Source organism: Podarcis tiliguerta (assembly GCF_965153285.1).
Source record: "Podarcis tiliguerta genome assembly, chromosome: 4".
Classification (NCBI taxonomy): domain Eukaryota; kingdom Metazoa; phylum Chordata; class Lepidosauria; order Squamata; family Lacertidae; genus Podarcis; species Podarcis tiliguerta.
This window is the reverse complement of record NC_139537.1, coordinates 28,209,365-28,235,836: the sequence shown is the minus strand read 5'-3', so window position 1 is coordinate 28,235,836 and position 26,472 is coordinate 28,209,365. Positions and strand designations below refer to the sequence as shown.

The 26,472-nt window shown below is 45.2% G+C and overlaps 1 protein-coding gene across 3 annotated transcripts; it reads right to left on the bottom strand.

Moving 5' to 3' along the window:
- Positions 1-1,503: 1,503 nt before the first annotated feature.
- B4GALT4 (beta-1,4-galactosyltransferase 4) lies at positions 1,504-26,472 on the bottom strand. 3 transcript variants are annotated; one of them, XM_083437201.1, is made up of 9 exons: positions 26,182-26,471; positions 20,708-20,889; positions 20,462-20,610; positions 15,838-16,307; positions 14,141-14,373; positions 10,473-10,660; positions 9,389-9,511; positions 2,735-2,839; positions 1,504-2,245 (listed from the first exon to the last, which is right to left on the bottom strand). In XM_083437201.1, exons 4-9 carry the CDS (start codon positions 16,106-16,108, stop codon positions 2,104-2,106), a joined length of 1,062 nt encoding a protein of 353 aa, XP_083293327.1. In that variant the 5' UTR covers positions 16,109-16,307; positions 20,462-20,610; positions 20,708-20,889; positions 26,182-26,471; the 3' UTR covers positions 1,504-2,103. The 3 variants fall into 3 exon arrangements, with proteins under 3 accessions (XP_083293327.1, XP_083293326.1, XP_083293325.1); XM_083437200.1 differs by having other exon boundaries at positions 20,491-20,610; XM_083437199.1 differs by lacking the exon at positions 20,462-20,610 and having other exon boundaries at positions 26,182-26,472.

The following is a 26,472-nucleotide window of genomic DNA, read 5'->3' as shown; positions in this document are numbered from 1 at the left end:
AGAATTAATAACCTCTTCTTTCTATTCAAAGCCGTCAACAGAAGCCTTTACTCCATCGCTTCATTATGCCTTGAGATCTGATGACTGTGCTATAAACAGGCGGTGATCATCTTTACTTATTTCAGTGCAAATGGCAGGGGGACTTGACATATGAGAGATTAAGCATTTGCAAATTGCTTATGCAGTGCATTCAGTAATGTACAGCGAAGATGCATCAGTAGTTCATCTTGTGTAGAACAACCATATTACAATGTTTGTTAGGTGTGAAGCAGGCAACAGGAACGCAGGGTAGCCCTGTGTACTGGCAGCATTCCCCCCTCTGCACAATTATTCTGAAGGAAGCGTCTGGCTTGCATAGAGAAGGTCCCTGGCTCAATCCCTAGCATCTTCAAGTAGGCCTGGAAAAGGCTGCCTGACTGAAATCTTGGGAGAGCCACTGCCAGCTAGTATGGACACTGGAGAGCTAGATGGACAATAGTATGACTTGGTATGAGACAGCTCCCTATGTTCTTAAGGGAGCTGCTTCAATAAAGGCAGGGTTTGCTCCACAGGGATACAAATGATCACCCTTTTTCCATGAACATAAATCTCTCTTCAGCTAGTCGATTATGCATTGTGCAGCATCACTGAGGGTGAGGCCAACATGTTCCTATTGGTTACTTCACCCACAAAATACCCATTGCGTATAAGCAGTGGCCATTTTGCACAGGGGTTGCATTCCTGACCCCGGCATGTGTTGGCGGAGCACGTGTAAGCCCATCCCACCTCTGTCCAGCCCATTTTCTGACCACTTCCAGGTTGCAGTGACGCACGCATGCGCAGACAGTCGTGGCCTGTATCTGCCTTGCATACTGTGGGGAACTGAAAGCATATCCACTAAGTGAAGTGACAAATGGTATCTACGGAGCGATTTGCAGACAGACAACTTGAAATTGTAACAACAAAGGCTTAATCATAGGAGCGGGCCTAATGAAGTCTATGCGACTTAGTCATGACTTGATGTAAGTCTCGGTGAGTTATCTATTCTAAGCATTACAGCCCACTTTCATTTTGAACACCCACCCAAATTCAATAACTATTTTATTGAAAAACGCTCAGGATCAGTGGGCAAATATCAGTTGTATAATTTCTTCAAAATGCAAAACATTTCCTTCTAGGAATTGTTGAAACTTCACTCCCCCTCCCTGAAAACATATTCTACTTTTAGTACCATGGCCTGAAATGCTTTAGAAGATGCACCTAGAAGCTACACAACCACTTTTGTCATGCCCACACCCCCGGTAGTTGTTTCCAGACCATTTTACATGTGTGCATTATGCCTTTGAGGAACTGCATGGAGGAGCTTCAATATTTACTTCCACAACCTCTCACTCTGCATTCTCTTGCTGTCCTTAGGCAACGGCACCACAAACATTTTTACAAACCAGCTGCAGAATTAAATAAGGTTTCTCACGCACCCTTAAGCTGACAATGTAATTGGAAAGCTTCACCAAGACAATGGAATACTTTTCAATATGCTCCATATTTTATTGCGAGTTTTCAAATCTCCCTCATTCTCCCTGTGGGTGTTCTTAACACGATGGCATCAGATACCTTTACCTCAGGAGGTTATGATGAATGCTTGTTCAACTGGCTGAAGAAAAAGCCATTTCCAACAGGGCTATCCTATTTAAAAAAGAATCGCCCTTTGGATGAAGAAGCCCTTTAACTTTGCACCTTGGAAAAAGCATGCCAGTATTGTCCTTATATCCTTGTTTCCACTTTAAAATGGTGGAGATTCAACAGCAGCTATCAAAACAGATAGCTCTCAGGCGGTGGAAGTCAATTCCCTCCAGAGGAAGGAATTAATATTTTTAATCAAATAAAAAACCATGATCATAGAGTTATTCAAGTTAACCGCAGTCACCAACTGGCCAGTACTGTCCTGAAGTCCAGGAAGAAACATCTAACAAAGCTACTAGAGATCGGGTGTGGGGGGGACCCTATTCTTCCCCCTGTAATGTACTTGATTCTGGGAAACCACCAACAAAAAGGTAGGTGCTTGCTCTCAGCCCTGGAAATTGTCTTCCATTATCCGTACAGTTCATTAGGCACAAGAGATGGTTATGAAATCTTGGTCGGCGTGCCAAAGTCCACTGTGATGTTGGTGTACAAAGGGTTGTGTTCCACGGAGAGCAGCTTGTAAGAGCAGGAGTTTAGCCCGTCTGTTTTCCACACTTGAGATACCTGACGCAAGAGTTTCATTCTGAACAATTAAAAATAAAAATGGGTAGGGTGGGGTGGAGAGAGAACAGAAAAGAGGGCATGAATTAAAATGTCATGAAGGTTCTGTTTTAGAGACAGGTACGCTATGTAAAACTTTGAAAGAAGATGAATCTTAAGTTCCAGTGGCCGAAGATGCAAACTGCAGTTTAAGAGGCAATACAGACCTGAGCAAGGACAACTTCTATATACGATATATTGTCAGGCTTGGTGTTTCACAATCCGTTCATATAAGTACCGTGCCCGCACTATGTTTAGACCAGGGTAGTCAACGTTGTGCCCTGCAGATGTTGCAGGAGACAATGCCCATCATCCCTGACCATTGGAAATGCTGGCTGGAGCTGTTGGAAATTTTAGTCCAAAACTTCTGGTGGGCACCATAATGGCCACACTGGCTTAGACCATAAGTCACGTTTTCCCCCATTTCCCATCCACCTAGTTCTGCTACCATAATATGACCTCATTGACTCACCTCTGTCGATTTGCTTCGTTGCCTCTGTCTCTCGTGTGGAAGATCATCGTGTATTTGGCCACATGAGGAGATGGCCGGATAACCTTCATCTTCTGCATTTCAACTCTAAATGCAAATATAGCAATGATTTGCAAGCATGTCATGGAGATGGGGGGGGGGGGGGAATGAGGCTTGAGAATGATGATCAGAACCTCCCAACCTCCCCCAGCTAAAAACTATAAAACAATAGGCATCTGACTCACTGACATCAATGCGCTTCAACTTCAACTGAACTGACAGCCACACTGTGCATTTTTGTACAAGCTGTAATGGAAGACCCTTAACTGTTACCTCTGCTATTAAAAATGTGGGGCACCGTCTCAAATTTTCAGATATCTCTCAATGGGGTGGGGCAAACTTTGGGGCCTTTTAAATTCATTTAGCGCTTCCAATCTGGCTGTGCAAATAAGAGAAGAGAAGAGAAGAGGCTAGCAAGTGCTAGTTCGCTTCTTCCTAATCCCATTTCCTTGTGGGTGAGCCAGGTTGTCCATCCACTGATTTAAAAAACCATCATATTCGGTTAGAACCCCACTTCACCCAAAGGCATGTACTGAAAGAGATCATGGGGGAGGGGGAATGCAGCTTGCACCTGACCTTAGCTGTTGAGTATAGCAGATTAATTACATACTGTATCTTTAGCTGCCAGGTGAAAGGGTTTTTCTATATCCAGGCCTTTGGCTGATTAACATTCTATGGCCTTTAAAATGTCTTTGTGGGAGGTGGGCTCCTGACCCCTGGTGTAGACAATACTGAGCTAGACAGACCAGTGGCTTAATTTGGTATAACATAGCTTCCTAACTTCCTATAGTGCACGTGCCAAACAGAGATACCCAGAGCTGTAAAACAACCAGTGAAAGAAAACCAATAATGATGGTATTACAGCTCAAGACTTCATTTGCTTAGGGATTCTAGGCAGTCACGTTGAAGGGACAAAATCCACGGAAGGCTTTTTACAATTAGAAGCAGTTTGCTGAAGGACAAGGCCTAACTAATCACTAGTAACTAACAGACTCAAAAAACAGCACGTCAGTACAGCACTGAGCAAAAACAAGTTCTAAAAAAAAAACCCCAAACAAAAAAACCCAAACCCTTTCCCACTCTGCTTTATAACCAGACTTCATTTTGTAAGAGTATAACAGAGGGAACTGCTGCCCTCTATTGGACTCATGGATGACAGCAGCACCAAGGACAGTCTTTTTGAGTACGGATGTTCTCTAGCCCAGTGGTTCCCAATTAGGGGTCCGGGGATCCCTGGGCGTCCAGGGGATACACACCCAGGGGATCCCTTGCCATGGACTCACTTATCTTGTAAATTGCACAGTAAAAGTCTTCCACGGATCATCCAGCCTCTGCTCACGACCAGCACCTGCTTGCTGGCAGGGGCAAAACTTGTGAAAAAGTTTCCGGATGGCAAGTGAGCTGGGATTGGACAAAAACCTCTGATACAGTTTCTTCCAGGGGAAGAGAGAGTGCAAATGGCTTGCTCCACAGGGTAGATTCACATGCTTATCATTTTAAAAAATGTAAGCGATCCCTTCCCCTTGCTCTCTTCTTTTTAACTGAAAAAAACTTCTATTTGCATTCAACGACTATCAGGTTTTATGGTCTATCCCACTGCCTGTAGGTAGGGTTTTCTTGCCTTATGCATTTGGGATTCTTGCCTCATCTGGAATTCCAACAAGGGAAACAGCTAAGCCAGTGGCTTTCAACCAGTGTGCCATGGCACCCTGGGTGCCTTAAATGATGGTCAGGGGTGCCGCAGGGAGCACTGGCCTCCATCCCTCTTTCCTTCCCTCCCTCCTCTGATACCCTCTCACGTCTCTGCTGCCCAAAGGCTGTTTGTGGCAGCAGCCCTGGCTATAAGCTCCCCAGGTAAATGGTACCTCTGGGGCTGGACAGGGGGTGCTGGTTTCCAGGAGCTGAGGCAGCCTTGGAGTAAGCGAGTAAGCAAGCAAGCAAGCAGGTGAGGGAGCCCAGCCAGCCAGTCCACCAAGCCCTTGCTTGGGAATGGGAATGGACAGACAAGTGGGAGGCTGGGCAGGCGGGTAGGCGCTGCATTTTCTTGTGCTTGCTGTGTGCAATGCCTGCCAAGAAGAGGGGAGAAGAGGGAACACTTCACAAGGAAGGGTGAGGGGCTGCCGGCTCTTCGGGGAAAGGGTGACTTAACTAGGCTTCTGAGGCTCAGAGAATGTTTTCCCAAAGGGGAGTCACAGAAAGAATGTAGTTGGTCAAGGGAGCTGTGGACTCAAATAGGTTGAAAACCTCTGAGCTAAGCAATTTGCCACTATGGTTAGCACAACAGCTCACCCTCTGATGATTTAGTTTAGTGCTAGGGCTGGGCGATACTTCCTTTTCAACATTGTGATATATCAGCAGCTAAATACCAGTATATGTTGACATATCACCATGACTGGAATTGATCTCGGCTGCTTCTTCCCACCTTTGGAAAGGAAGAAACAGCCAAGATACATGGCCCAGTCCTACACAGTGAGCGAGTCCCGATGCCTCTCAGGCTCATATGCGAGTCAAGGAGCGTTGGGGCTTTGCTGAACTGCTCAGCAGAGGGGGTGGAAGAGGCCTCCCGCCCCCCAACTGAACGAGCCAGCGGTGGGCTGGAGGCTCCGTTAACCGCTTGGCTGAAGGGAGCGGCAACCGTGTACCCCTCAGCTAAGAAGCGGAGGGAGGAACAAGCTGTATCGCGCCTCTCCAATGCAGCTTGTTTCTCCCTCTGCCGGTGTGAGGACAGAGTGGGATAGTGCCTTCACTCAGCTGTATATCACTGGTGAAACCACTGCTGCTCCTGAGTCCCTCTGCTACCAGCACCAGCTGGAGGGAGCCAAGGGAGGTGGTGGTTTTGCTTGCAATAAAGTGAAGCCACCATCACAGTCTGCCCCTCACCCAGGCCTATTTGGTGCAAAAGGCAGCCTGCGTGGATGTTGTTTCCATGTTTTCTGTGGGAAGCTATGTGGCTACATTTGTGGGTGGGAGGAAACAGATGTACGGCAGAATCCTAATAAATTAAGAAGTTGGTTGCTCCTATTAAGCAAAGAGCAAAAATAAAAACCTCACTCAAAATAAGTACTGTATTTAACTAATTAATCTGTTTAAGCCAGGGACGAAACTTGGGCACAGGAGGACTAAATAATAATAAATTATTATTATCACTACTACTGCTACTATTACCAACATTACAAAATTCCAGCTGTTTTCTATTTAGTCTTCACCAATCCTGTATCAAGCCCTGACCAAGCCTTCACCTATGTCTTGAAGGTGCAAGATCCTTCAGTTAGCAGAACCATATGCTGCAAAGTTTTGCTAAGGTGTACCATCTCTGATTACAAGTAAGGAATGGCATGTTTGAATACTCTCTCATATAAAAAAAGCCTTCTGCAAATAGAACACTTGCACGTTAGGGACTTTTTTATTTTATTCAGTTGTAGTGGAGCAACGGAGACAAGTTTTTCCTACTGTCTGGGGATAGGCAATTTGTGGCAATATCACAAATTTTAGGGTCTGTTTTTGGTATACCTACAATCCTTTGCTTACTAGGGGCTAACCTACATTTTCTTCAAAAAATTGCTTTGCACAGGTAACCACCATAGAGGTATTTTTTTTTTCAAACGTAGGGGGTCCACGGTTTTGGCTTTTTAAAAATAGGGGATTCTCAGTAATCAGCTATCTGGGAACCACTGCTCTAGCCACAAACTGCAAATTACATGCAAGAATACACAGGGATCCCCCAACCAAGGAAAAACAGTTTTCTGATGAGGAGATTAGGAGCACAGAAGCCTGCCCACCACATTTCCCCAGCAACTTTTTGTTCCCCCAGCTGATTTTTTTCCCTTTGCAGAATTCTAGACAAGACTTTATCTCCATTTACGAAATTCAAGTAGGACCCTGCAGGAGGCGCAGCAGGGATTGGGAGTGGAGAGGAGGAAGCACAATTGCACACACCACTTCCATGTTCCTTGGCTTCTCCTCTGAACTCTGTTTTTCCTTAGGAGGGGGAGGAGAAGCCACCAGGAGCTGGCATAACATGTAGTTCTGCCCATGGTGAGCCCCACCCAGAATGCACAGCTGCTACTCAGACCATGCAATTGCAGATGTTGCTGCATGTTGGTCGTACTCATGTCCACCAGAGCTCTGGGGGACTAGAAATTGCTGCCAGCACTGGATTTCAGCTCCTCCAGTCTTTGATGTACTCATCTCAGGGGAAGGGTATATGTACCAGGGACCGTACGCTGGCAGCGACAATTTATCTAGACTCTGGAATAAGATGGTCTGCAGATCATCATAAAAAAATTAAGAGCCACTCCTTTAGGCTATTTCATCTTGGAACCATAAAATAAGTAGCTGATGTTGACTGATAGTGCTGGACATGTGCAGCATCCGTGCACTTATTGATAAAACCTTCGCTGGCAAATAAACAGACCTCAGTGAAGGGTATAGGGAGAAAGAGAAGCCAGAGATATGGAGAGACTCCGGATCAAATTACCAGTTGACATGGTTGAAAAATAACTCCTTTTTTAAACAGTTGGTTCACAAGAAGCAAGGATATTTATGGTTGTCGAGAAAGAAGAAACTAAATGCCTTCCTACAGGACCCAGCTGATAAATAAACTTTCAAAAGGAGCCAAAGTTGACTTCTGGAAAAAATAATGCTATCAGTGACATATTTTCAAAATTTCAGCAGCATTACTAATGCAATAAGGCACATGCTGCACCATGAAGATGGTCGAGGAAATAAAGTGCCACCATGTTAATTAAATTAATTGTGTCTGATGAAGTGGACTCTGGTTGTTTTTTTAAAGAGGCTTATGCCATAATAAATTTGCTAGTTTTTAAGGTGCAACAAGACTCGTTGCTGTATTTCCTGCAAGAGATAAACACAGCTGGGACTGGAAATTGCTGCCATCTACAGAAAAAGACTGCCTCTCAATCTCAGCCCGTCCCTTTTTAGCATTCAGTCAAGAGGAAGAATGCTTCTATCTTTCCTTTTTATCAGCTTGCAGTATTTATTTTCTTGTAAATGGCAGTTCTGTTGACATTCAGAGAGGAAGGTAAACAGAAAGGACAAGTTCTCTGAGGCAGCAATAAACAGATCCTGTAACCAAAAGCCAATCAAACTGTCAAACGCAGCTGGCAAGCAAGACTCCCCAACAACAGCAAGAAGAGCCAGCAGTTCAGAAATGCTGACTTATGAGAAATTTGATTATGATACACATCTTACAGGAGACTTAATGTTTTAATATTACCATGATTACTGTTTTCTTTTTAATTCCACACACTGCACATTTCTGTGGCTTCAATGTGTTAGAAATTGCTTTTTCTAGCAACAGCAGCAGGAACATAGCATAACAGATATGCTAGACATTTGTACCTCTCTCAGTGCAAAGCTATCAATGTCCAGAAGTTTCTCAAATTTCTACACGGGAAGTTAAAAATTTGAAATGCAGTGGTACCTTGGTTGTCGAACTTAACCCGTTCCGGGAGTCCATTCGACTCCCGGAACGGTCCAAAAACCAAGGCGCGGCTTCTGATTGGCTGCAGGAGCTTCCTGCACTCAATCGGAAGCCGCAGAAGCCATGTCAGACATTTGGCTTCCGAAAAATGTTCACAAACCAGAACACTCACTTCCGGGTTTGCGGCGTTCCGGAGCTGATTTGTTCAACAACAAAGGCTTTGACTACCAAGGTAGCACTGTACTCTTAAAATACCTGCACAGTTTGCCACTTATAGTGAGCACAAGAAACAAACTTATGGTTGGAGCTAATGGTGGTTTGTTTTCTGGGGGGGGGGGGAGGGTTCCCCTCAAGTCACACTTTGTCCTTAGTTGCTGTGATGCACCTGCTTTTCAAGGGCAACAATGCAGTTTGTTGCAGGTGTGTTTTGCCAGCTGGAAATCAATTGTGGTAGCAACCTAGATGTTTCTTAGATGGTGCTTTGGTGTTCGAAGCAAAAGTGCATTAGGAGCCCTCCCCCCATCTCATTTTGAATGCTGTGCCCATTTTACAGTCCTCCTTCCAATATTTCTTTGGTGGGTGGTCCTCACCAATTTTAGTACTTAAGCATATACATGTAATAAGGAGAAAGCAGGATTCTTTCCCGCTGCCCACGTTAGGAAAGGCCTTAAATAATAGTTAGGTACAAGGGGGTCAATTTAAAAGATAGGGGCATAGGAACCTGCCATATGCCATTGGCTCATCTAGCTCAGAATTGTTTACACTGACTAGCAGTAGCTGTCCAGGGTTTCAGGCAGTTGTTGTTCCCAGCCCTACCTGGAGACTGAACCTGGGTCCTTCTGCATGCAAAGCCAATGCTCTATCACTCAGCTGCAACCCTTCCAGCAAGCAGACAGTTTCTGGTCACTAGTCAACCAGTAACTCCCTGTAATGATCTCATCTAAGTGCAGTCAATTCAAACTAGTGTCTGTACTCCTGTCAAGATTTCATATCCCTATTTAGGCTATTTATATTGCACAAGCTTCTCATCTCCAATTCGCCCATAGCCCTTCTCTTCCCCTTCTGCATTCATTTTAAGCAATGTATGAGTCATATCCAAGGAGCTCCAATCACCCACAGTCTATGCCACCCACTTTGCTTAGGTGTGCAATTACCTGATGCGGAGGTCATCATCCTCTGCTCCCCAGCCCCAGTAGTTGTTAGAAAATCCATTCACCTTGGAAAATTGCTCTCTTGTTAGAGCAGTTACACCCCCAAAGTATCCTTGGTAACGCAACCTAGGAACACATAAGTGGTGGAGAAAAGTCTTTTCAGAAAGTGGCATAAACCCAAACACAGCCTTTATCAAAAACTATTTTATAGGCAGAAAAAAGTTCAGTTACTCATCTGCTGAAGCAAAAAATTAATAATGAAGTGTGTGTAGAGATGTGCTCTCAGGGGCCTTGCCATGTCCTGAGCAAGCAGTGTTAGTTAACCTATGGCATGAAATCTGGCTCAAAGACATTTCATTCTGCGACATGAGAAAAGCCCCACAGATATAAAATACAATGGACAGGACAACTGGTAGGGGAAGCTCCTTGAAGATGGGTAAGGCTGTGTACATATATACATAAAAGGCACTCCAAATCTTTCTCCCAGCTGGCAACTAGCAGCCCTAAGGCTAATTTTATGTAGCTGTTGGGTCTAATTTCAGAAGCCCTTTGCCCAGCATTCAGCTCCTACCACCTGTAAGAATAACTCATCCCTCCACCAACAGCCTACTGCAGAGGAAAAGAGAGGTGGAGAAGAAAGAGAATGGGGTAGTCCCACCCACACTTTGATCTGGCCCCACCTGCTTCTGGCTTCATGTTCACTCACAGATCACATGCGGTCCCTTACAGATTACACTCAAGAGAGAGCAGAGTTGCCCACCCCCCTGCTTAGAAAAACATGCAGAGGAAAAAGTGAGTCGTGCCAGGTCTCTCTCACCTTCCCAGAAACTGCATCCACCTTATGTCTTATCATGGCTCCCAAGGCAAGCTTTTTTCTCAGGGGGACCAAGATGGGTTGCAGTGTGTGTGTGTGCGCGCGTGCACACATACACATAGGATGGGTGGCTAGGGTGTCTGCTTCAATTCTGCTTGAAAAATTCAAGCAATGGTAATCACCTGTTGTTAGTGCCCCTACTTGTATCACTATGAAAGGGCATGCAAATCAACACTTCTTCAGAAGATGCAAGTTCTCTCTCCTAGCTCCTACCTGTAGCCTGTGCTGTTTCTACCCACTACCAAGTGCTTTGGCTGACTGCCACACATGTAAATGTTGAAGTCGTTCTCTGGTACCAAGTCCACGTCATGGAATATGAAACAATCCCAGTTCTCTTCCTTCAAGGCCTCCAAGTATCCCACATTCAGCAGTTTTGCCCTGTTAAACTTGGCACTGCCAGCCTGCAAACAAGAAAAGGAAGCAATTTACGTCAGACCTGTTGAAACTAAGTAAACTTCCTATCAGGATGCTCTCCTGATCACACGTTTACAGTATCCTTTCCTGGCTCACAGCTACTGTACCATAAAAGCAGCTGTGGGATTGAGAGAAAAGGTAATGGAAATATTATAAATGAATAAAAACATATGTGTGTTTTGAGCCCAATCCAGCTCTAGCTGCAAACAACTCGTCTTGCATGTACAGTGTCTCTCATCCCATCCCATACTTCCTGGCTGCCTGTAAAGGAGAACACAGGGCAGCAAAGGCACCCTCCATTAACTTAGCTGAGACCAGCTACCGTTTGGCTGCTCCCTTCCTAGAACTGCCTCAATCAGTAGCTATTCCATCTGAACTATTGCTAAGACCACTAGCTGCTTAATCTATTCAAATGCCAAGTGGTTGTTTTTACCTAGGTCTTGGGCTATATTGGAAATTTTATTTTTTGTTCTTGTAGTTTTACTTGTTTACCTTATAACAGAATTGTTAAGATAGTGGGAAAGATCTCCACAACCCATGGACATTGACTACAACAGAGGTATGATAATTTAAACATCTGGCATTTAGTTTGCAACTTAAGTTTTAAAATACATGGGTATGGACTCCTTTCGTATGTCCCACTGTGTTCAATGGGGCTTATTCGCTATAAGAATAATTAGGATTGCAGCCTCAAACTTATATTTTGCATTCTAAAGTTCACTAGCATTGGCTATATTTCATTCACTCTACAATAAAATAAGATTTTAAATTGAATATTAATTTCCTTTCTGTGTAACTGAGACAATATTGTTTTGCCCCCACTTATTCTTCTACAAAAGGGATGCGGGTGGCACTGTGGGTTAAACCACAGAGCCTAGGACCTGCTGATCAGAAGGTCAGCGGTTCGAATCCCTGCGACAGAGTGAGCTCCGGTTGCTCGGTCCCTGCTCCTGCCCACCTAGCAGTTCGAAAGCACGTCAAAGTGCAAGTAGATAAATAGGTACCACTCCGGAGGAAAGGTAAATGGTGTTTCTGTGCGCTGCTCTAGTTCGCCAGAAGTGGCTTAGTCATGCTGGCCACATGACCCGGAAGCTGTACGCCGGCTCCCTCAGGCAATAAAGCGAGATGAGCGCCGCAACCCCAGAGTCGGTCACGACTGGACCTAATGGTCAGGAGTCCTTTTACCTTTACCCTTCTACAAACATATATAAAAAATACATATTTTCCTTCTCTCTTTTAAAATTGAGAGAAACTCCTTCAGCAACCTAAAGTCTGTTATAATGGCAAGGATGTGTATACTTTCTTATGGAGAACAGAGACACTCACAAAAGCATTCAGAACTCTTCCGGAATAGCATTCACCAGGCAAACAGGAAATGAATAAAAGATGAAAAGCCTTCTTAAAAGGAAAAAAAGAGCTCCTTTTTTCTCTTTCATACAGAGCTGGTTTTATAAAAACCAAGTATTGACAAATGAATATTAATGCCATACTATTAGCTGCTTTTGTTTTAAATTAGACTGAGACTGCCAAGATGAAGCAAGTTGTCACTTCAGCACTGAACTTGAGATTCCAGGCAGTTTCAGGCAAAAAGCAGGTGCTGCAAAAGGACAGGTAGTGAACCCAGGTCAGTATTGTCTCCAACAGGGGAAAGGAATCTTTGAACTCAAGAACCACATTTGTTCCTGGGCAGCCTTCCAAAGGCCAGGTGTCAGTAGGGGCAGGGCCAAAGGCAAAACGTAATGCCTCGGTAAAAATGAAATAAAAATCCTACCCTTGTATAGTAGGGTCGTTTCTACACACATTCACATTCTCCTCTTATCCTCCATCCAGATGAGCAAGAGGCATATTCATTATTTATTATTATTATTAGTAGTAGTAGTAGTAGTAGTAGTACTACTACTACTACTACCCCGCCCATCTGACCGGGTTGCCCCAGCCATTCTGGATGGCTTCTAGCTTATATAAAAACATAATAAAACAATAAAAAGTTCCCTATACAGGGCTGCCTTCAGACATCCTTCTGAGTTCAAGGATACAGTCCAGCCAGGCAAACAAACTCAAGAAGGGTGTGAAGCTGGGACAGACCTGGGTAGAGGTCTGAGGGCCACAGAGAGAGGCCTGGAGGGCCACATTTGTCCCCCAGGCCAGAGGTTCCCCAGTCCAGGCCTACAATGACTTGGAAGCAGTTCTTCATAGCTTCAGACAAGGGTCTTCCTTAGGCCTACCTGGAGATGCCAGGATCGCTGTGTAGAATGTCAGTGGAAAGTCAGCCCTTAAGAAAGAAGTTCTAGCCAAGTGTACAACACTTGCAACATACTTCAAAGTTCTGCCAGGAGAGCTTATCTAAAAATTTAGCCCACCTCGCCTGATTAGATGACGAATACATGTGCAAATATTACTTCTGAGCAGAAGACTGGTGCAGTTTAAGGAATGGAACTCTCATCCCCTAGCCCCAATAATTTGTATTATTCCAGGAGATTTGAAAATGGTTATCACATTCCTCATTTAGGTTCCCACTAAGCCAGAATGTAATTGTGTACAAAAGAGCATCAAACCAATGTCAATTTGGTCTTCTTAAGAGTATTACATCCATCATGGAACTCAAGGTGGTGGACATGGGATTCCCAAGCCTCCTATCCAAGCCCTGACCAGACCCAAACCTGCTTTGCTACAGCGATGTGGCTGCATTATACCCCCTCTGACCCCGTCTTGATCCATGTAGCTTACAAGCCTAGGAACAGGAGCAGCCAATAAAATAATGGATAGGTAAAGCAGCTCTGGAGGGCAAGAGACCCAGATGTACCATCTCCAGTTTCCACTGTAATCCTTTTTAAAAAAAATAAAAAATTGACTAGATAATGTATTATTTATTAATAGGAGACTGACTTATGAAACATGAAGCATGAGCCAAGAATATGTGTCTCTATTGCTATAAATGCTGCCACATTTTGCACTCAAGGGAAGATGAAGGCCAAAGAACATTTTATTCTTTACAAAAAAACACCACCTCTAAAGCAGTGAGTGCAAGGGAACTTCACCAAGCGTAGCCGAAGGAAGTCAGGCACACACGAAAATGCGAGCCAAGCCCCAGGACACAAACAGGCAATTATTTGAGCAAGACACATTTCTCAAGCCTGGCAGCTTTGAGAACAATGCTCTACCAACAGTGCATAAAGTTAATTTGCCACCCGCTCCGCTTAATTCATCTGATCTGCTTTAAGCTCTTGCAGCAGAAGACGAAACTCATCAGCACCGGTGCACACGGGGACTCCTAACCGCTGGTAACACACTGATATGGATTTGTATCAGGACTGGGGGAAATGACGTGGAATGTGCCTGAAGCAGTGTTCTGATCCCCAATTGCACAAACTGACACAACAGTCAAAAGACCTCTAGGCACAACCACAGGGCAGGAAGGTTTGGATTCACCCCTCATCTTTAGCTGCAGATGTTTTGTATGGACCCACCTGGTGGATGATATAAATGCCATAGTCCAGCTGCTGCCGCTGCAGAAATGGGTGAAGGTGCTCCAGCAGGTACAAGAGGTGCTTCTCTCGGTTGCGATGTGGAATCAATATTGCGACACGTTGCTGAGCTAAGCAGCCTTCTGGTCGATGGCGTCCCTTTGACACTCGAGGATTCTCTTTCTGCACCTCCTCCAGGGTGAGAGATGCCTTAAAGAAAAGCTTGCTAGGGCCTCCTATGGGAAAAGGCATGACTTCAGTCTCATCTTCGTAAACTATAAACACAGCTGCTGTAAGTCGTAAGAGCAAATTAACTTAAATGCTTAGGAATCTGCGAAGCCATTTCAGAGACTGAGGAGGTTTATTTGATGCTTTGTTTTTTGAACTTAGAACTATACACTAAAATCTTTTGTAAGCAGCTAGATTTGGCCAGCAAGCTACTCTTTAAGTTACCTGGGGGAGAAGGGGAGGATGACTGGGGGCGGGCAAGCAACATTCTTCCTCAGTGTGGTCAGCTGTCAATTAGGCCTTCCATCCAGAGGTTCCCTGGGGCTCCTACCTTTGACTCTGTACCATAATCCAAATAGCAGGCTAGAAACATAACCCCAAAACCGGGAACTAGTAACCGCAAACCATAAAGGGAACTCTGCAAAAACTGTAAAGCAGTGGAAGGTAAGATGACCACAAGTTCATCATCCCTGTTATCAATGTCAGACTCATACATTATTGGTGTGGTACAGGAATAGCTTTTCCACTTGGTCCAGCAATATCTGAATAGTGGAATCATGTGGGGTGGCTTGATTATGGAGGAGATGCTCACATTAGCACTGTTGGCTGCCATCTCACAAGTTTCCGCACAAAAATGGAAATTTCTCAAAGGATCTCCATGTAATTCTAATATTTGTTGGCACAGGATTCAGCCACAGAACTGTGACATATGAATCATGTTTTTGAATAGTAATAGAAGATATGTCAGACGGAGAAATGTAACACCAAGAGGAAAACAGAATGCTGATTTTTACAAGCTACAAGTGTTTTCTCATCTATGTGCAAATGACAAAATCTCCTTAAAACAGGGATAGGAACTGGATCTGGACAGCAGGCTGGATCCCTATCTCCCCCACCTACTGTGGGCCAAATGTGAAAGGTGGGAGGGACTGCCCACCTGTCAGTCACCTGACATCACAATGACTCCAGTTGACCTGTTTTCATCCCACGAGGCCTGCAAGCCCTGACAATCAGCTGATCATTGGTGTTTGCAGAGAGCCCTGCACAGCTCTTTGAAGCCCTGACAATCTGTTGATAGTTGGGGCTTCAAAGCCTAATGGACAGCTCCCAGCTAGCTCCACTGATCACCTGATCATTGGTGGCTTGCAAGAACCACACAGAGCACTATACGCAGGGCTCTGCAGACGCAATATCCTTTTTGGCACAGCTGCGACTTTACCTGCCTCACTCCCAACACTTTGTATACCATCAGGGTATGGCAGGTGGATATGGCTTGGTCAAATCAGCCTGGGGAGGCCTGGCAGACCTGATTAGGCACACAAGCCTGAAGTCTCTCCCCCCCCCCCCGATGCCTTAAAGATTTTTTTTTGGGGGGGGGAGGGAATCCTCCCCTCTTTGACTTCTTAGCTAAAGCCCCAAAATCCATGAAGTCTTGCTTTAAGACTGAGATTGGAAAACTTGAATCAACTTACGCAGATACGGAGACAGAGAGGGACACGGGGGCTTCATTATGGGCAGTTTCACAGTAGGCATGGTGCTCTTGTCTGGATTTTCTGTTTGCTCCTCTGTGATAGTGGTTGGTTTTCGGAAACTCCCCATGATGCTTTTTGCTTTCGGAGTTTCGTGCACGGCATCCACTAGGTAAGTGGAAGTGGCCCAGCCCACCAATAAGACACACAAGGTGAATAGCATGAGCAGCTTGAGCTTGTAGGAGACGTGAAGGCTGGCATAGCTCAAGCCCATGGCCTTGCCTGGTTTATACGCTGCTCCCTCGACACTGTCCTTGACGTCTCCTTGTCACAGTGCACTTCGAGGAGAGCAGGAAAGTCAAGACGAAACAAGGAGTTCTGTGACGCCGCATTCTGACAAGTTTCCTCTGACTTTTGAACTCATGTCTTTCTAGCTGAACGATAAGCGGAAGGCAGGCATTACAAGAGTCGACCTGTTCAGAGAGAGACGAAAAGGTCATTCTATGCCATCACGCCTCCAACCTTTAAACAGAAGCGCTGCGCAAAGGCTGTGAAGCCAAAATACACAGGCCGTGGGAAAGTGAGGTTTTTGCATGCTGAAGACCCCTGGCAAGAGAGGATGAATAGAGTAGGAAAGACCTCTCTACCTAACAGCCTGGACAGCTGCTAGACAGACAACTGGGGTAGGTGGAAAGTCACCTGGTATAAGGAAGCTTCCTGTGTTCCTATATTCTGTGGGGCAAGAGGGCATGTGGGCTGCATGACTGGAAGTTTTGGATTATGCCCCCAGTGAGTACAGAGTCTATTTAGTTGAGAACAGATGTTATAGCAACCAATTAGTATAAATGCTGTTCAAGAAACATATGAATCACCGTATTTTTCGCTCTATTGGACGCACCAGACCACAGGACGCACCGGACCATAGGAGGGGGAGAACAGGGAAAAAATATTTTTTCCTTGTTCTCCCCCTGTAAAACAAGGTGCGTTCAAGGTGCATTCACCCGAGCGTGTGGAGCTGGCGGTGGGGGGAAGCGCTGCTTCCCCCCACCCCCAGCCTCAAAGATCCCTGAAGCCTTTAGAGCACAGCGCCCTGCTGCCCTGCAGAGGCTTTGCGCGCAGCCGTCCCCAAGCTAGAAGAGCGAGACGGAGCCCTCCGTCTCGCTGTTCTGGCTTGGGAACAGCCTTGCTAGCCTCTGCAGGAGAGCGGGGTGCCTGTACCCCGTTGTCCTGGAGAGGCTTTGCGCGCAGCCGTCCCCAAGCCAGAACAGCGAGACGGAGGGCTCCGTCTCGCTGTTCTGGCTTGGGGACAGCCTTGCTAGCCTCTGCAGGAGAGCGGGGTGAACGCACCCCGCTGTCCTGGAGAGGCTTTGCACGCAGCCGTCCCCAAGCCAGAGCAGCGAGACGGAGCCCTCTGTCTCGCTGTTCTGGCTTGAGAACAGCCTCTCTAGCCTCTGCAGGAGAGCGGGGTGAAGGCACCCCGCTGCCCTGGAGAGGCTTTGCGCGCGGCCGTCCCCAAGCTAGAACAGCAAGACAGAGCCGTCCGCAGCGCTCCGTCTCCCTGTTCTGCCTTTCGGCTTAGCGGCACAGCCTGCATTCGCTCTATAGGACACACACACATTTCCCCTTAATTTTTGGAGGGGGAAAAGTGTGTCCTATAGAGCGAAAAATACAGTACCTAAGAACCTAGAAGCATAGAATTGCAGAGTTGGAAGGGACCACAAGCATTATCTAATTCAACCTCCTCCAATGCAGGCATCTTTTTGCCTGAAGTGGTCACAAGTCAGAAGCTGTTCAAGAAATGTATGAACTCCCCTTTTCTTGTGTGATTCAAAAAAAGCACTCTGGGTCAGGTAGAGTTTAAAGCAGTCTTCCCCATCTTGGTGCCCTCCAGATATTTTGGTCTATCGGTTCCATCACAGCTAATCTTCAGGGATGACGGGAGTTGTAGTGCATAAAAACAGGAGATATACTCCTGTGGTGGGCAACTTTTTTTTGTTGGGGGGAGGAAGTAGCAGGTAAACCAACTTGTAATCATTTTGGTGAAAAGTGGCATATGATGATTTTAAATAAATAGTTGTCAGGTGGACAGTTTTCTTGCTGGGGACCCGGCCCAGGGGGAACAAGTTATCTCAGCTTGAAAAAGAAAAGATGAAAGAGTGCTTATTGGCTGGACACCTGCAGCACAAAACTCCCTCACATCTCCCCGGAGTAGTTTTTAAGCCTAAATAGAAAAATTGGGCACAATATGATTGCACGTTTAAACAATCATACGTAGGAAAAGGAAGGTAAAGACTCATCCCATGGAACCAAAACACATGTGGACTCCTATTTTCATATACATTTGAAAGCGGCCTTAAAAAATCCCCCCCCCCCCGGCTTCTCCTCATCAGCCATATCATCCTAAGATGACAAGGTAACATTAGAATAGTGCAAGTCACCAATGGTCCCTTCCCCTGCAAGTACATAATTAACAGAACAGTAGGAGAAATGCAACACAGATGGGTAAAAAATAAGCTCATTAAATGCTAAACACACACACACACACACACACACACAGATTGATCAATCTGCAAGTTCAAGCATGGCATTTCAGTCTCAGCTGAGCAAACAGCTATGCAAAAAGGAAGTAGGGAGGCTGAAGCATGCACTCTGAATATATGATCTGATGGCTGGTAGATAGGCAAGGTACGCGATTTTGAGGAATGCATCTTTGCAATGCTATGTGCCAAACAACTGATGCAGGAAAAATAGGGGGATAAATACAATGGGGTTAAAAAGTGCAATATCAACTAAGCAGAAATTTTTAAAAAGTGGTAGAAAGTGATTAAATATGCAACAGGGATAGAAAAATAAAAAAGCACAAGAATTAAGCCATTGCATGGACAGTTTCTCACATGCAGTATCTTGTTTCCACTTGTTAAAGTTACTAGTTTGTGGCAAGCTCTAAAACCAGCAAACTATAATTTGCACCTGCCCTCTAAGCAAATAATGCTTTGCAACAAACCTGCAACTAACTAAGCAAGTGGAATATACAAGGAAAGATGACAAAAAGGGCTTTTTCCCATACCACCAAATCATGAGATGTGTAGTTTCAGGGTTCACTATGTTTTGTAATTTTTTTTTGTAATTGTATGTTTTTGTTTAACCGTTTTTAATGTATTTTTAAACTGTTGTAACCCACCATGATACCTTAGGGTGAAGGGCAGATAATAAATAATAATGTTAATACACATTCAAAATAAGCAGTATGGCGAAAAGGCACTGTGATCGTGAGACCTCAGGACATGGTGTAGCTACAATGCAAGTATAGGATATATTATCTGGCGGTGTTTTGTTGTTTTTCAGTATTAACTATGGACTGCAGCTTTAGCAGTAATGCTCATTTATTTATTCACAATTATATATAGAAATGGCGTCTTTTCATATTGAGAAATGCCTGCAAATAGGAGACTGCAAGGTTCTGTATTGGCTTGGTGTGGACATACGCCATTGAATGAAAATGGCCTGTGTTTTTCTCCCCAGTAACTAATGGCCAATTTTAAGCATTTGAAAACCACAGACACAAAGACACTGTATAAATAAATGTATAAAGCGGGAGAGGGGAACAGTTTTTCAGTCCAGGGGCTGCATACTCTTGCAGGCAACCTTCTGGATGCCATATGTCAGAGCTGGGTGGCAAAAAAGGGGATGAGGCAACAGATGTGACTCTCAGATTTGTACAGAAGGCTAAATTCCAGCAAAAGAAAAATTCAGAGCTTTCTACGTGCATACACACATCCACCCAGGCACTCAAGGAGAGAGCAGGGCAGGGCCAGTGAAGGTGCAGCCTGGGGAAAGTCCCAAGGGCCAGACAAAGAAGCACCCAAGCCTTGGGTTCCCCGCTTCTGTATTAGGATATCCCCTACAGAAAGACATGTGTGCAAGCACGAAATAAGACACAGTGGAACCTCATGTTACGGACGGGATCCGTTCCAGAGGCCCGTCCGTAACACAGAACTGACACAAGCATGAAGTGCCACATCTGCGCACAGTGCGATTTAGCGCTTCTGTGCATGCGGCAAAACCCGGAAGTAACCCGTTCCGGTGCTTCCGGCTTGCCGTGGGACACAACACGAAAACACGTAACCTGAAGTGGATGCAACATGAGGTATGACTGTACTGACTGGGCCATGCTGTTTTTATTGCAATTATCTGTATGTGGTTTTTCAATTATTCCACCCCCACCCCACCCCACCCCACTTTCAGATGTTCTTATTTTAATCTGTAAGCCGCCTTAGTCCCTGTAAGGGGAAAAGATGATGTAATAATTATAACAGAGCATTTACTTTGCATGCAGAAGGTCTTAGGTTTAATCCCCAGCATCTCCAGATACGACTGGAGAGAAGCTGCCAGTCAGTTCAATAGGGAGCTAGATGGACTAAGAGTCTGACTTAGTATAAAGCAGCTTCCTATGCTCCCAAAGGAAATTTTAAAAGAACATCAGAAAAGGCTGTGGAAAGCACACACTAAGTTCCTTTGCATTCCTTACACTTGCAGGCAGATACACTTCTACCTAAAAAAAAACCCTGAAGGCAAGGTGAGCTGAAAATACCGACAAGAGATAACCTGAAACTGAAAGAACTAAGACCTGAGTTCAATGAATGCTTTTAAATTCACCCCTTTCCCGACTTTCATCATTTCTAATATGGCTTCAGCTGTCCTTCTTGCTCTCTACGCTGAAAATCCTTCCACTGGAGTAAACGTGATCAAGCTCCCATTTAGCCTGGTCCATTCAGCCTGCAACAGAGACTCGAGTCAAAGATGCAACTCATCCACTCGCTCCCGTTTCCTTCCTGCTGTTTGAGCCAAGAGAAAGCAAGCCCCTTAGACTTACTTGATCCTGCCCCCGCTGCTTCTCTTCCTGCTGCGGTGAAGCTGTTTTGTCCTTATCGCAGCTACCAGGGCTCCAGTGCCAAGTTGGCAGGGCACTTTTCAGACCTGAAACCCCACACCATAAAGGAACCTCTGTTGCCTCTCAGGGATTCAGGAGGAGTCTGCTCAAAACTGCAGGAGCCACTGAAAGAAAAGTCAACAGTTTCAGCCTTCCCCTGTTAGAAAGCCACTCCCTCACCCCTTCCGAGACATTTAATTCCTCCCACCACTCTTCTTTTCTTTCTAGAAAGATGTGAAAAGAAGCCACATCAGGGAAATTCTGGAGAGCTGGAGCAGGGAAACACTCACAGATGCCTGTGCAAAAGTGGCCTGACAAAATCGGTTGCCAAAACATACAAGCCCAGATTTATTTCTGTCCTGCAAATTTCTCTGCCTTTGTAGGAAGTCATAGATCACAGAATTGTAGAGCTGGTCACGAGGGTTATCTAGCCCAACCCCCTGCAATGCAGTAATCTTTTGCCCAATGTTCATGACCCTGAGGGCATTTTGCCCAATGTGAGGCTTGAACCCACAACCCTGAGGGTAGGAGTCTCATGCTCTACCAAGTGAGCTGTCCCAGCTTCAAGATATATCAATTTCTTTGTGAGTTAAATGTACCATATATGCCACCCACACAGAATAGCTCCTGGGTTAATAATAAATAAAACTAGTTTGGAGAAGAGCTGATTTTTCTATAACAGTAGTCAGACATGTGCTTTGAATGCAGATGGCCCAAAGTACAATCCCCGGTGTCTTCAAGAAGGGGTAAGAAGGTTCTCTGCTTTAAACCATGGAGAGCAGCTGCTGGTCAGGGAGTGGACAATACAGAACTCAATGAACCAGTGGTCTGACTCAGAATAAGGTCAGCTTCCTACGTTTCTGGTCTATAAACAACATGAAAAGGGTAAACAACATATAAAGACCAGAGTGGGAATCAAACTAAATTTTACGTAGTAGACACAATGAAATTAATCAACATGACTAAAGTCCATTAATTTCAATAGGTCTACTCTGAGCTCAATTGATGCCACCCCAGCATAGGAATAGCAGCTTCCCACCCTCCTTACCATGCACTTTGCTTCTTCACTTACATGTTACAAACCCTGCTAAGGAGTTTTAGCAGCCAAAGTGCTACCAAATTCAACAGTTAAGTAAGAAGCAAGTTGCCCAGGAAGTCCAACATGTTTGTAACAAACAGTTTGTATAATCTGATCTGGAAATGAAACCTGAGGATTCAAGTGAATGCATAGGAGTAGAATTTCAACCAGACTTTAACCAGGTTAACACTTGAGTTTATATGTGATCTGAGCGCCACAATGCAGCTGCATTACTGGCATCTGTCTTGTTTAATTTGGTTCTTCACCCCCCCCCCAAATCACTTTATAGCCATTTAACAATTAAAAGTCATTCTTGTTTCAATCTAAACTTATGATATATCCTAGGAAACGTTTCCTCCCCCTTCGTGCTTAGGAAATCTAGAATTTCAGATGTCCTCTGACAAGTAGTAATAAACTCTAGTTTTATTATCTGTTTGCCAGTCTATAAAGGAAAAGAAACACGTTTTCTGCTGCCTTGTACACTAGGCATAATTACTGAAATTCCTTATGCCAGATAAGACAACAGATTCTGGATAATAGGTGTCAAGCGGACAATGTAATCCCCCTTTGTCCTCCTACAGCTTCCAGCTGGTAGGTGCTTAAACAGTGACCTTAATTTAGGAAAAGTAATCTGTTCTTGCTGCATTGAAATCAATGAGGCTGATTAGTTGTAATCCAAGCATATTCTATTCATTTATGTGCGGCTTCAGGCATCATTAAATTTTTCTGGTTTGGCTCCAACACTTAGAGCAATTACTAATATTAACTTCAAATGTGATAAAGCAACTTTCTGAGTATATAAATATCCTGCTCCTGGGAGTTTGAAAGCCAAGGATCCAATTCATTCTGGGAATCTTGCACTATCTTTTGGAACTGCTGCCCTGGTGAGAAAAAGTAGTGTACCTTGCAGATGCCAGAGAGCAAGGCAGTTTCTATTAGCAAAACCAAAGAAAAAGTCAGCCACACATATCGAGACAAATTATTTCCTCAGGTGATGATTGCATCCAGAAAATTAATTAGAAGTTGGTTCAATTAAAAGAGGTGCAGCAACCCCTGTGCACAAACACTCATTAAGTTTCAGCAATAAAAGGGAGCAATAAAAAGACCCATGCTGGGATGGGAGAGGCAGCAAATTAAATCTGAACTTCCGTCTCCTGTCTGTTGAGGCACTGTCAGCACTCATTTGATGTACAACAGCTGCGATCCTAATCCTGGTGCATTCCCTGGTGCTGCCACATAATGATGCATACGGTAGGGCTATAAGGCAAGGTTAGTAGCAGCAACCCTAAAGAGCCCTCTCTTCCTTTCATTTTCACTGCTTGCAACTTCACCTTGTAGCCACTGCCCACTTTTGGCCCTGCTGCCAACTTCAAAGACTGGGGTTACTAAAGAAAATGGCCAGGACTTTGCTCCAGATAGTTTTCAGGTAGAGGAGCACAATTCAAACTGCACAATCCTTCTGTCAAAGCAAAGCACACTTCAGTTGTGTCAAACTGGCTCAGCATCTTTGAGAGCAAAAAGCAGCAGGAGGGGGGGTGAGAAGGGTTTTTGTGTGGGAAACCAGTGTGACAGGCTCTGTTTGGGCTCAATTCATATTGCCCCAAAACCCAAGGCTTCTTTTTATTCTTCAAAATAAAGAAACAGCAACATTAGGTGCACTTTTTAAAAAGCATGATTAAAACGAAGTATGATTTGGCCCCTAAAAGGAACTTGCAGGAGGAAGTGAGAGATAGGAATAACTCTCCCTGTCTCCCCATGGTGCTTTTCACTGACTGGAAGGGAAAACTGAGGCTTTGCTCTGTTGTATTCAATGTTGATGGGGAAGGAACGGAATCATTGTGAGAATTAATGCATATGCTTCTGTATTCTTGTCTAAGTAATTCTCACATGCATAGGGGGACAACATGCTTACCAGTGTTGTTTGTCTATAACACTTGTCCTAACAAATTAACACTGGTAAAATGACTTCAGGCCACAAAAGAGTTTATACCTCTAGGCTAAAGGCTTTTTTATTAAAACAGCATACAGTACATGAAATCTACTCTTTTTTGAAAAATGCATTTCCACAAATGTTCCATTTCTCCCTATCTATCGGAAATTCTGTTACAAATCTTGCATCCTAGTTTTTTGGGTAATAAATGAAACGTTCAGTTGTATTATTCTTCTAGACCACTGGTCTTTAAACAAGAGTCTGTTATTCCCAACAGGACTGCAAACTTACGTAAGGAGAATCACATCGGCAATGTAATGGTGATCTTTTGAAGTGAAAATGAAAGCAACTAATAGAGGAAAGAGGGAAGGGGGAAAGGAGGGAGAAAAGGCCATAGCTGCTAAGTGTAAGTAAATCAATGATTGGGGATTATGGGCGTTGTCCCTATTCTAGAATGTATTCTGTAAAGTATCAAATGTTGGAATTATATTTACTAATAAAAGTAACTACGCTTTATAGAAGTTAAGCTCAAGTATCAAATGTATTTCTGCAAATGTCAACAAAAAATGAAATTAATCATCCAATGTAAACTGTTTTAACACATAGTTCTTAATAGAACGTAACAGTGCAGATGAGCGACTTTTGGAGTAAAAGGATCGTTCAGCCAGCTGGGTGCAGTGCCAAGAAACCTTAGGTCAAGGGGCTGAATGCAGCCCTCCAGTCTTTTCCAAATGGCCCCTGGAAGTCTCTCAAGGCCACAACATGCACTGACCCTGCTCTTCCTTGAGTGTTTTTGCCTGGCTAGAATGGGTCCAGAAAGTATAATGCTTCTTGCTTGTCCAAACAGAGGATGCTGAGTTCTGCATGTAAGAAACCTTTAGAGTTTTGCATGCCTAGCTTGTACAAAGGCAAGGGTGCATACCCTGCCCCACCTACTTTGGTCCCTGCCCCACCCACCAGGGGCATGCAATCCTCAGGCTGCCCACAAGGAAACACGTCCTTGAGTTGAAAAGGGTACCCTATTCCAGGACCAGAGGATCAGGTTCAAATCCCTACTCACTGAGTAGCCTGGGGTAAATCATCCACTCTCACTCTAGTAACCTACCTCAAATGGTTGTCATCCAGCTCACACACCTCTGTGGCCTCCTTAAAGGAGAGACCTAGCAGAGACAAACAGCTGTATGGGACTCCAGGCAGCCTCCTCCCAGACAAGCCTCCCTTTTTGAGTCAGCCATCAACCGAGGCCTTGTGTACAGCATTCCAGGCACATTCCTTGAATTTCCCCCTGACAGCCACCCAAGTCCATGCACTATCCCAACCAGAGCTTTATGAGAACTGAGAGGAAGTAGAAAAAACCATGTGCTCTACAGAGTTCTGTTTTAAAACACACAGAGAGAAAATGCATTAAACACATATTCGTTTCCACTAGGCGTTTTATATACCACCCAGGATCTCCTGCGAGGACCCTCCCAAACGCCAAGTGCCCATTCCTCTCCTGTCCCCATGGAGCAGCGCTACAGTGGTACCTCGGGTTAAGTACTTAATTCATTCCGGAGGTCCGTACTTAACCTGAAACTGTTCTTAACCTGAAGCACCACTTTAGCTAATGGGGCCTCCTGCTGCCACCACGCCGTCTGAGCACAATTTCTGTTCTCATCCTTGCTGCGTAGTTACCTGGAGATGATGCTGAGTAGTTGTCTTTCTGTACATTCCTTTCTCGCCACCCTGGCACCACCAGCCCGGAATGTTAAGTGCACATCATGTCCTGATCTTCTTATCTACATTATCTGTATACATCCTCTCCTTATCACCATGGAATGTTAAGTGCACATCGAGTTCCTATCTCTCTGTACGTTCTCTGAGTCTCACTATATCAATCACTATAGATTGTTTACTAAGGAAGTCTCCATGCCTGTCTAACTCTGTGTTCCTTTTACCTGTTGATGATTAATGTCTTATACGTAACCCTTGTAACGCATTTGTGTTAAACCAATCAGCAGCAAGCACATGCGAGGCAATGCTGTAATATTCAATAAAAGGGACTCTCCGAGACACCCGCTACTCGTCTGTCGTTTATTCCAACCCAACACATCCTGAAGCAAAGTTCTTAACCTGAAGCACTATTTCTGGGTTAGTGGAATCTGTAACCTGAAGCGTCTGTAACCTGAGGTACCACTGTACTTGTGTTGTGAGGCGCGCATTTTACGCACCTCCGGCTTGAAAAGCGCCAGGCTGCGCTACTTACGCCCCAAGATGCCTGGTCTTACTCGCCGCCACTCCCCAAACCCCGGACGCTTCGACGGAGCGGTGCGCCCATAAACCCGCTGCCCCGCCCCGCCGCCCCCGCCGCAGCCGGTCTCCTCACAGGCAAGTCCCGCCGTGCACAGGGGGCTCCGGCTGTCCATTTACCTTCGGAGGAGGCCCGCCGACCACAGCGGGGGTTTTACGCCCGAGAAAGCGCCCACCGGCTCGGGCAGCCCCAGAGCATCCCTTCCCCGCTCCCTGGAGAGGCCGCTGCTCCTACGCTGGAAGCTGGTACGCGGGAAGCGGGCCGAGGCGCCACAGGGCTCCTTTACGCGCCGCCCGCTCGGGCGCCTCTGGTTACTCGGGGCTTCGGGTATCAACCCAAATCCCCCGCCAACCACAGAGACACGGACGGAACGGCCGCCTCCGACGACCATAGAGAGATTCCTCCCGGCA

Excerpts from the sequence above, each read along its gene's own strand:
- B4GALT4 (XM_083437199.1), bottom strand. The coding sequence starts at position 16,108 with ATGGGCTTGAGCTATGCCAGCCTTCACGTCTCCTACAAGCTCAAGCTG. Across the intron at positions 14,374-15,837 it reads CTCTCTGTCTCCGTATCTGC|GAGGCCCTAGCAAGCTTTTC; the intron begins GTAAGTTGATTC and ends CTTTTCCCATAG. Across the intron at positions 9,512-10,472 it reads AGAAACAGCACAGGCTACAG|GTTGCGTTACCAAGGATACT; the intron begins GTAGGAGCTAGG and ends ATGTGTTCCTAG.